General features: G+C 39.8%; 1 protein-coding gene across 5 annotated transcripts in view; it reads left to right on the top strand.

Annotated features, from left to right (window-relative positions):
- The first annotated feature begins 4,432 nt into the window (after positions 1 to 4,432).
- NSUN6 (NOP2/Sun RNA methyltransferase 6) overlaps positions 4,433 to 11,516 on the top strand; it is an 86,957-nt gene continuing 79,873 nt past the window's right edge. For 4 of the 5 annotated variants that reach the window (XM_032166399.2, XM_058432064.1, XM_032166240.2 and 1 more), the window contains exons 1-2: positions 4,433 to 4,895; positions 7,375 to 7,530. In XM_032166399.2, coding sequence (XP_032022290.1) covers positions 4,821 to 4,895; positions 7,375 to 7,530 — 231 coding nt within the window. In that variant the 5' untranslated portion in view covers positions 4,433 to 4,820. Of the gene's footprint in view, positions 4,896 to 7,374; positions 7,531 to 11,516 lie in introns of those variants that run through there. The other variant, XM_058432085.1, reaches the window with a different exon arrangement.

Below are 11,516 nucleotides of genomic sequence, written 5' to 3'. Positions count from 1 at the left end.
TCTACTAGATCAAACTAGCCATGGGTCTATGACTTTGGTCATAATTCAGTCAACGAGAATTGACCTCTCTTCTGTAGTTTAGGGCTCAATGTGACCAGCCTTCCTACATTTGATAAATGCTTCTTCCAACAGGTATTTCAAAGCTTGTATCATCAACACATGTAGTCCTTTACGGGCTTGGCTGCTCAGTGGCAGTCATGGTGGCTTATAAATTACCCATTTATAGTAGGTTTTTGGCTTTTGAAGCTGACTCACCTTCTTGAAGTTTCTGGTCCTCTCTTTCTGGAAACAGCTTTGCCCCTCTTTACTACAGTCCCATTCCTTCGGGTGGAGCCTCTTACATTTCCTAAACACCTGAAATCTTCACTGCTCCCTTAGATAGAAAAGTTAACTCTCTTGACATGTCAGAATGTGGGTCACTTTAGTTCTTTCCTCACAAATGACTTTTCACTATCCTATAGCCATTCCTTCAGTACATGTATGATAATACTATCTAACATTTACAGAGGACTTTGTTCTAGTACCATTTAAAGCACTCTACCTAATTTGTTTGGTTTATAGTAAAATTATGAAGCAGGAGCTATTATCTGTATTTCACAGATGAAGAAATTGAAGTGCAAAGAACTTTAATACTTTGCCTGAAGTTGCAAGAACTGGAATCTGCACCCTAGTAGCTTGACACCAGAGGTGTCAAACATACAGATTGCCCAGGAACCCTGCTAAACTTCAGTTATATGTTAATACCATTTTCTTTGTAAGAATCTATGTTGTTTGTTCCTTACTTAGGTGGGAAGGATATGTGCAAGATAAGGCAGCCAGGGATTTAAGTCTGGCAACAGTTGGACTGCTGGATTTTCAGAGAAGTGTTCCCCAAAGCAAATTATGGTGCTAATTTCCAATGTTCCATAAGCATGGCAAAAAAAATGGGAAGTTCTCAGTAGGGTATATAGTATTATTTCTAGAAATAAAGAGGAACCAATCCAAGATTGATTTTTTGTTTGTTTAATCCTGGCAGTATTCTGAACTAAATCGTATTCATTCTTCCCTTTACTTTCCAGACTTTTTTATTTTATTTATTTATTTATTTATTTATTTATTTATTTATTTATTTTTTGAGATGGAGTCTCGCCCAGGCTGGAGTGCAGTGCCACAATCTTGGCTCTCTGCAACCTCTGTCTCCCTGGTTCAAGCGATTCTCCTGCCTTAGCCTCCCAAGTAGCTGGGATTACAGGCACATGCCACCACGCCAGGCTAATTTTTGCATTTTTAGTAGAGATGGGGTTTTACATATTGATCAGGCTGGTCTTGACCTCCTGACCTCGTGATCCACCCGCCTCAGCCTCCCAAAGTGTTGGGATTACAGGCATGAGCCATTGCGCCAGGCCACTTTCCAGATATTATAGGCCCTAATTTATTGTGTCTCAAATGCCAAATAAATTTGAGCTTAGACTACAGCTGCTGTACTGATACAGGATTGGATTTATGGGTGAATGGGTGACTATAGGTGTCATGTTATTTTCATAGAACCACTCAGGGTTGAAATTAAGAAGGAAAGAAATTTCCTTGAATGGAGATAGCCAGAGGCAGAATTAAGAACTTTCTTCCAAGATCAATCTGAAATAACATTTTGGCAAGTAAAAAGACGCATGACTGTCATAGAAGAAATAAGGCAACCTGGAAGAACAGAAAAAGGGAGGACTAGATAGAAATTAGTTAACTGTCTACCTGGGCATGGTGGCATGCACCTGTAATACCGGCTACTCAGGAGGCTGAGGCAGGAGAATTGCTTGAACCCAGGAAGCGGAGGTTGCAGTGAGCCAAGATCATGCCATTGCACCCCAGCCTGGGCGACAGAACGAGACTCGAGGGAAGTGATCACCTAAATCAGTGTTTTATCAACCTTTTAAAATTATCATCCCCCTAAAGAGCCTTTCTAGAAGATTAGCTTAATTCTCCCATACCCTTACCATGAAATTAAATGCTCAGGAATGATTGTTTTGGTAAGGTTAAGCTTTGGAGTTCCACAAACTAAAAATTAAGAGTGAGATTATATCAAAAATTGTTTCAGTCCCCCCTGAGTTCCCCACACCCTGGGGAGCCATATCACCCATATTAAGAACTTGTAGCCTAAATAAATCTTATATGGGTGTATTCATAGAGTAGTTTTCCTTTGCTTACATAGCACATATCTACTATGCCAACCTCTTGATTTGTAATATGCTTTTCTTGGATCCAGCCTTAGAACACCAAGAGATATCTTCATCAACATTAACTGTCATTACAATAACATCCAGTCAAGAATAGTCTAAATGGCCGGGTGTGGTGGCTCACACCTGTAATCCCAGCACTTTGGGAGACCGAAGCGGGTGGATCACTTTGAGCTCATGAGTTTGAGACCAGCCTGAGCAACATGGTGAAACCCCATCTCTACTAAAAACAGAAAAATTAGCCGGGTGTGGTGGTGGGCACCTATAATCCCAGCTACTGGGGAGGCTGAGGCAGGACAATCACTTGAACCTGGGAGGCAGAGGTTTCAGTGAGCTGAGATAGCACCACTGCACTCCATCCTGAGCGACAGAATGAGACGCCATCTCAAACAAACAAAAAAGTCTAAATGTCCTCAATACTGTCCATGTTTGTGGTACTAGTGAAGTAATTTCTGGCAAATGCTTTATCAGCATTTTCTTTCCATAGTTTATAGAGATGTTCATCCATCTTTTCATTTAGTCATTCAGTAAGTATTTGAGTGCCTATTATGGGTTAGGCTTGGGTACATAGTGGTGTGATAAAGTCTCTATCCTTGTGGAGTTTAACATTTAGTTCAACTTGTTCCACCTCCTCCTTCATCGCTAAAATAGATTCCAGCCATTAGTGGTGCTATGGTCACCACGAAATTGAGGCTACAGAAATTCCTTTGGAAATGTCTGATTTAGACATTTATTACTTTCAGATGTCTTAGCCATGAAAGAATCTCATGGATTTATTGAAGAAATATGCTTCCATAAATTTAAATTCAATAAATAAAAGTCAAGGTATTGGCTCTAGAAGCCAAATTACTAGTCTTTATCCTGGCTTTTTATTTGTGAGACCATGGAGAGTTGTTTCAAACCTAGGAACCTTGATTTACTCTTTAAAACAGAGAAAATGGGCTGGGCGTGGTGGCTCACACCTGTAATCCCAGCACTTTGGAAGGCTAGGCAGTCAGATTCACTTGAAGTCAGGAGTTTGAGACCAGCCTGGCCACCATGGTGAAACCCCATCTCTGCTAAAAATACAAAAATTAGCTGGGCCTGGTGGCATATGCCTGTAATTTTAGCTACTCGGGAGGCCAAGGCAGGAGAATCTCTTGAACCAGGAGGTGGAGGTTACAGTGAGTCGAGATCCCACCATTCCACTCCAGCCTGGGCAACAGAGACTCTGTCTCAAAAACAAAAAAAAAAAAACAAAGACAAAAACAAAAAAAAGCAGAGAATATGATAAACACCTTGCAGGTTGTTGTATGGTATAATGGTCATACATTATTTTCTACTCTTTCTGGTAAAGAGTTGGTGTGTCATAGAAAGTACCTGTTATATGTGTGTGTGTGTTTGTGTGTATAATTTGGTGTGAAAATTAAAGAGAAAAAAATAAAGAACACTTTCCTATAGTTATGTGTAAATTACCATGGTGTGCTGCAAAAAACATATGTCAAGGTGAATTATTTTGACTTTCCTGTACAATTATAAAATGACTGAGTTTCGTTAGGTATCCTCGTTCTTTGAATCTATATCCTTGTCTGCTTATGACCAAAATAAAGAAAAAAAAAATCATGGCAAGGGTCTCCCAAGCTCTAAATATGTCAACTATGATACAAGCAGCAGTTAGCCTTATAACTAACTGTAAACACTATCTGTGGGTTTTAAGTTTTACCTGAGCATTGGATATTAACAGACCATTAACCCAACTTTCAAAAATATGAACCCTATGAACTTCACAACTGAAGTCAGATATGTGTGCCTGAGAGAGGTAAAATTATGTCATGAAATCAAACGGTGGCTGATGCGCCCAAATTCTGGCTTCATCCTCTAATTGGAGGACATCCGGCAGGACAGCAACTGGGCTCTGCCTTTTTTCGGTCCAGCAACATCTTCCACTCAACCCACGCCCCTTGGCAGTTTCCCCATTGCCCCTGGCACCTAGCCCTCCGGTACCGGGAACTAAATATTTTAGACCACCCAGCCAGCAGGCCCTGTCTACTTAATGCGAGGCTAGTGAAAGCGCCTCACGCAGGGTTAGGAACCTCCGGGGGCGTGGCGTGGCGTGGCGTGCCGTAGCGTAGTGTTGGGGGAAACTTGCAGCTGCGGATTAGGGGACCGGAAAGGGCGGGGTGGGCCGCAGGCGCCGGACGTGACGTAACCCGGAAGCGACTTTCCGAAGAGAAATAGGGGGCGCGTGTTTGCAAATTGACAGAATAAATAAAGGGACCGAGCTGCTGTCAGCCTGGCTTACTGGTCTGCGTCCGTTTCACCACGGATTCAGTTACTAAGCCTTTTTTCTTTTTTTGGTTCTTTGCAACGTGAATGGCATTGGCTCAGTGATTTCCATGAGCCTCTCTACGAGGAAACATTGCCTCGATGAGGTGTGTTGGAAGCCCGGCAGCCCCTTCTAATCGGCTAGGCTGGAGAAACCGTGTATCTCTGCATTTCCGAAATTAACTCAGCGTGGTCGGCAAGATTTTCCTGAGGATCTGGTGTCAAGACACTCGTCACTATTAATTCGGAAAGAAAAAAAAACACCGTTTTCCAGCATTTCTCTTGGTGGAGAACTAAACAACAGGAAAAATGTCTATTTTCCCTAAGATATCTTTGAGACCCGAGGTTGAAAACTACCTTAAGGAAGGCTTTATGAATAAAGAGGTAGGTCAGGTAAAGATGTTAGACGATATTTTGCAAAAACTCATATTAGGACACTCGAGAGAAATAGAAAAAAGTATAAAGGGAAATCTTGACAGCCATCGTTTCTTACTATTTGTCTATCAAGTGTAAAAATACCGATATGTTTCTACAGGTATTAAAGCTTACTGAGATACGAAGTCAATAAGGTATATGTTGTGACATTTAGGAGTGGAAAAGAAGGGAAAAAAGGCATGTGCCTGTCAGGCATGGCACAAAGGGTTACAAGGATGAACAAGAAAAGGTCCCTGTCTTCAAGAACTCGAGTCGAATTTTAAAAGAGCGCTCGCTCTGGCACTCAGGTGAAAAGGATTCTGTAAGTTGTTGAGTGCCTCTTAAATCCCAACAGTTGTGCTAGAAGATTTGCATCTTTAATCTTCACCATCTTTTTTCTTAGAGTTTTGTTCCTCTTTTAATAGATGAGAAAACTGCTCAAGGAATTGTGTAACTAACTGATCCAAGTTGACACAGCTATCAAGTAACTTGAAATCTGGAGGGAAAGAGTTCAGTGTTAATGAACAAAGGTGCAGCTTTTGAATCTCAGGCACTTGATTTGCATTCTAGTGCTTTGTAAATTACGTGGCTTAACCTCGATTTTTCTCTTCTGTGAAAAATTGAGAATGGCTAAAAATATCTTACCAGGTTGTTTTAGGATATTAAACGTAAGTGAATACAACTAGCATTGTTTTGGCATGTAAGTCCTCAAAAAATGTTAATTTTATTTGCTAAAGTCCTCAGTAAATGTTGATTATCTTTGATTGCAAAGCCTGTTGTCTATTCCACTTTACCATGCTGCCTCTAAGCAACTTTATTTTTTCCAAATCTTTAATTTTTTAGTCAAATTAAAAATGTTTTACCAGGTTGTTTTAGGATATTAAACGTAAATGAAAACAACTAGCATTGTTTTGACATGCAAGTCTTCAAAAAATGTTAATTTTGTTTGCTATTGGCCGTGCCTGCCTCTGAAGTCCTCAGTAAATGTTGATTGTCTTTTATTGCAAAGCCTGTCCTCTCTTCCACTTTACCATGTTGCCTCTAAGCAACTTTGCTTTTTTTTTTGAAATCTTTAGTTTTTTTAGTCAGATTAACACCACTTAAATGTTACTCATTTTTGAATATGTTATTGAAGCCGTGCCTTTTAGATTTGATTTCTACGTTTCATTTCCAAAGATTACGTTGAGGGAGTAGACTGTATGGAAAGAGAAAATATATTCTGTTGATTTCAAGGGACTTAAAATGTAAGGCACATATTTAAAGAAGTAGGGGGCATTCCACAATTTTTTTTCAGCAGAATTTAAAATGGAGAACACTGTTTTATAAAGAAGATCCAAACATCTTTGACACTGCCTGTGCCTCAGAGCTTCATCAGTGGTACGGTTTTACAAAATGAAAAGCTATGCCTTTGTGAAAAGTATTGAAGGGAAAGGAATATTAAGTTTTATGCCTTTTTTTTTTTTTTTTTTTTTTTTGAGACAGGGTCTCGCTCTGTTGCGCAGGCTGGAGTGCAGTGACGTGATCACAACTCACTGCTGCTTGGGCCTCTGGGACTCAAGCGATCCTCTTAGCCTCCTGAGTAGCTGGGACCTCAGACGGGCCACCACTCTGGCTAATAATATTTGTATTGTTTGTAGAGATGGGGTTTCACCATGTTGCCCAGGCTGAATGTTCAGTTTTGTTAAGACTAAACCTTGAGAAAGTATGAATACTTTTAAGGCTGGTGCACGAGTAGGCTAACAAGTGGTTTGTGAAGATTCTGTAAAGCAGGGTTTTGTCAAATACGAAAAAAATATGTTTCTTGAAAATCTTCGGTTAATTACAAGGGAATATTGTTGTTTGAGTCTTTATACCATCATATCTGACAGGTGTCTTTGCTACTCAACGTTTTTTGGACAGTATATATTTGTTACATTTAATAACACCATATTAAAAAGCTGATGTCCTAGGGGAATCTTTGTATGACAGTGACTATATCAATGTTACTTATTCTTTAAATATTGGTGTTTTAAAAGGATACCACCCAGTTTGCTCTTGGATATGATGTTAGCTAATTAGCTAACATCTAGCTAACTTGGATATAATGTTAGCTCTACAGAGATGCTGTAATGGTAATGCATTATAAATAGACTGAGTTCCTGAATTTGTGTGAATAAATGTAGCAGATAGTAATATTTGGAAAATGTTCCTAATGCTTTGAAGTTCAGGCTATGTTTTTCTAAGCCCTTTATTTCAGGCATTTTCTTAGGTGTTTATTACCATGTTTAAGCCCAAGAACCCCGTGAAGTATTACTATTTCCTTAGTTGCTATTAACACATAATACAGCAAAAAAGAATGGAGCTGAACAGTTGCTAAGCGATGTTTCATTAGATGGAATTAATATATAAGCATGTTCTGCTGACTGTTTTTAATTCTCAGGAAATTTAAACATTAACTACTTCTCTTTAGATTGTGACTGCTTTAGGTAAACAAGAAGCAGAAAGGAAGTTTGAAACTTTGTTAAAGCACCTGTCACATCCTCCGTCATTCACAACTGTCAGAGTGAATACACATTTAGCCTCAGTACAACATGTGAAAAATCTGTTACTTGATGAACTTCAGAAGGTTTGTGGAAATTTTCTGTCGTTTGTACATAATTACATTTTTGCAATCTGCCGTGTTCTCCATTAAAATCCTATGAATGATATAATACACTTCCAATTTTACAGATAAGGAGATTGAGGATCATGAATGGTAAATTCTTCAAAATTATCCTAGGTGGTAATGCTAGAACTTGAAACTAGTACTTATGATTCTAAATTTATTCATTTTTGGTGACTAAATAGCTCATGAAACCCCTCTGGGCCACGTTAAAATGGGCCTTAGTAGCTTCATCATTAAAATACCTGTGAAGAAGTCCAGTCTAACCTTAAAAACCTGTGGCTTTGTGATAAGCAGCATATAATGACCAGGAGGACAGATGGTATAGCTGAGATAAGCCCCAGGGGTAAGGAGGTACATACTAAGTACCTGTGGGATTATATTGTTAATTGACATAAAAAATAGATGTTGAGCCAGGCCTGGTGCCTCATGCGTCTAATCCCAGCACTTTGGGAGGCTGAAGCAGGTAGATCACATGAGGCCAGGACTTTGGGACCAGTCCAGCCAGCGTGGCGAAACCGTGTCTCTACTAAAAATACAAAAAAATTAGTTGGGCATGATGGCACATGCCTGTGATCCCAGCTACTCGGGAGCCTGAGGCACAAGTAATCCCTTGAACCCAGGAGGTGGAGGTTGCAGTGAGCCGAAATTGCATGACTGCACTCCAGCCTGGGTGATGGAATGAGACTCTGTCTCAAAAAAAAAAAAAAAAAAAAAAAGATGTTGAGCGTCTTATGTTTTATAAAACCAGGAAATTAAGATAATGAATCTGAATCTATTTTCAATGTAAGACAGCATGAGACTTTTTGTATCCAACCAATAAAATAGTTTTGGCAAAATAGTCCTCTTACAGATGAAAACAATGTTATAAAATGGCATTTATGACTTCTAAGCAGGAAGTATTTGATTTATCTTGTTTATATTTTTTGAGTTACCTTGTATATACTTTTTTGCTTTTGAAAGCTTTGCCTTATGTGTTTCATACACTGTACACTGAAATTTACCTCAAAAGCAATGTAGGAGGTACAAAAATAGATGCTGAGAGGTACCACATAAATTGTATATTGTAGTTATTCAGTGACTTGTGACATGTCACTGGTGGGTGTCAGCAGACTCCATTTCTGCCTTATTTGTGTCTGAATTAAAAGCAAGAGGCAACCATGATTACAGGGTTTCCATTTGTAAATCACAAGCTGTGTTTAGTTATTTGGAAAACTTCAGAAAATTATCACTGAGGCATTTACCCCTTTTAAAAAATCTCTCTTTTACATTTATGGACTCTTTGTCATACTCTCTTTAAGAACAATTCCATAAGTACCAAGTTGTGAATGGACGACCGTGTTATCAGAAGAACCAGCTATGGCATCTCACTGTATGAGACCAAACCTTAGTATAATAATTAAATAAGATTTTAAAAAACATTAATCTGATTTTTATTAGTAGATAGTGATAATCTTATTGAGAGTAATGACAGGCATAAAACATAAGTAGTTGCCCTAAGCAACTAAAGTCATTACTTTTCCATAACCATGTGGATGTTTTCAGCTAATAAAAAGGAAACTTCTGAGGCCCACTGGAAATATCCATAACTCAGATCCAGATTTGTTTTTTTGTTTTGTTTTGTTTTGTTTTGTTTTGAGAAGGAGTCTCGCTTTATTGCCCAGGCTGGAGTGTGGTGGCGCGATCTTGGCTCACTGCAACGTCTCCTTCCTGTGTTCAAGCGATTCTTCTGCCTCAACCTCCCGAGTAGCTGGGACTATAAACGCCACATTTTTGTATTTTTAGTAGAGATGGGGTTTCACCATATTGGCCAGGCTGGTCTCGAACTCCTGACCCTGTGATCTGCCCACCTTGGCCTCCCAAAGTGCTGGGATTACAGGCGTGAGGCCATGCGCCCGGCCTTATTTTTTTTTTTTTTTTCATAACAAATGATTTCCAGAACCTGGATATTTTAGTATCCTAGTCTGGATATACAAGATCCCATGGGCTAGGATCAGTCACTCTGGGCTTTGGGCCCCTTTCCTTGAAGGTTAACGTTGGACAGGGAAGCTTGGGTCAGAGTCACTAGATAGGAAACCAATGGTAAAGCAGGACCCAATTCTAGCAAGAAAGAGCGCTTAGAGGAGGTTTTAGGCTGTGGATTTTCTTTCTCCTTTCACATTGAAAAGTTCACATGTCCTAAAGCGATGTCCTGAATAGGATGATATAAAAGTGAGTGTTTTGTTCCCATGTTAAATTATTATTATCATTATTTTTTAGATGGAGTCTCGCTCTGTCACTCAGGCTGGAGTGCAGTGGTGCGATCTTGGCTCACTGCAACCTCTGCCTCCCAGGGTCAAGCGATTCTTCTGGCTTCGCCTCCCAAGTAGCTGGGATTATATGCAGTGGCCACAATGCTCGGCTAATTTTGATATTCTTAGCAGAGATGGGATTTCACCATGTTGGCCAGGCTGGTCTCGAACTCCTAACCTCAAGTAGTCCGCATGCCTCGGCTTCCCAAAGTGCTGGGATTACATGCGTGAATCCCATATATCTCTGTGCCTGGCCTGAAATTTAATAATATAAAATTTAATTAGGCTGGTGAGAATATGCAGAAACTGGAATCTTCAAACATTGTAGGTTGAAATGTAAATAATACGATCTCTTTGGAACATTGGTAGTGTCTTAAAAAGTTAAACATACTCTAAAACCCAGCAATTCCACTCCTAGGTTTATACCCCAAATAAATGAAAACATATGCCCGTATACATTCTTTAGCATGAATGTTCATAGCAGCACTACTCATAATAATCAAAAGGGGATACTCCAAATATTCATCAACTCTTAAGTAGATAAACAAAATGTCATATATTGATACAGTAGAATCTTTCAGCAATAAAAATCATGAACTAGAATGAACTGATACATGCTACAGTATGGATTAACCTCAAAAATATTGAAGAAGCTAGACACAGATGCTACATATTATTTCAAATTTTGGATTTTTTGGCTTTTAGAATATTTGCATCTATATAATGAGAGATATCGGATGTGGGACCCAAGTCTAACATGAAATTCTTTTATGTTTCATATTCACCTTGTATACATAGACTGAAGGTAATTTTATACAATATTTTGTATAATTTTGTGCAGGAAACAGTTTATATACATTAAACCGTCAGAAAGCAAAGGTATCACTATCTCAGCCATGTGGACAATCTGGTTCTTTGACATCACTATCATTCCTGACTCTTTATATACAGAGAAAATTTCATTTATATACATTTTCGTTTTTTTTTTTTTTTTTTTTTGAGATGGAGTCTCTCTCTGTCAGCCAGGCTGGAGTGCAATGGTGCAGTCTCAGCTCACTGCAACCTGTGCCTCCCAGGTTCAAGCGATTCTCCTGCCTCAGCCTCCTGAGTAGCTGGGATTACAGGTGCGCTCAACCACACCCAGCTAATTTTCGTATTTTTAGTAGAGACAGGGTTTCACTGTCTTGGCCAGGCTGTTCTCAAACCCCTAACCTCAGGTTGTCTGCCTGCCTTGGCCTGACAGAGTGCCGGGATTACAGGAGTGAGCCACCGCACCTGACCTATACGTTTTCTTTTTTTTTTTTGTTTGAGACAGAGTCTTGCTCTGTCGCCCAGGCTGGAGTGCAGTGGCGCAATCTCAGCTCACTGCAAGCTCCACCTCCTGGGTTCACGCCATTCTCCTGCCTCAGCCTCCCGAGTAGCTGGGACTACAGGCGCCCGCCACCACACCTGGCTAATTTTTTTTTGTATTTTTAGTAGAGACAGGGTTTCACCATGTTAGCCAGGATGGTCGCAATCTCCTGACCTCGCGATCTGCCCGCCTCGGCCTCCCAAAGTGCTGGGATTACAGACGTGAGCCACCGTGCCTGGCCAACGTTTTCTTATACTTACTCATATGTAAGCACTTAACAGTAAAAAAAAAAAAAGACGTACCTTAAT

This window comes from Hylobates moloch, unplaced genomic scaffold (assembly GCF_009828535.3).
Source record: "Hylobates moloch isolate HMO894 unplaced genomic scaffold, HMol_V3 SCAFFOLD_2, whole genome shotgun sequence".
Classification (NCBI taxonomy): domain Eukaryota; kingdom Metazoa; phylum Chordata; class Mammalia; order Primates; family Hylobatidae; genus Hylobates; species Hylobates moloch.
This window is presented reverse-complemented; position numbering and strand designations above follow the sequence as displayed.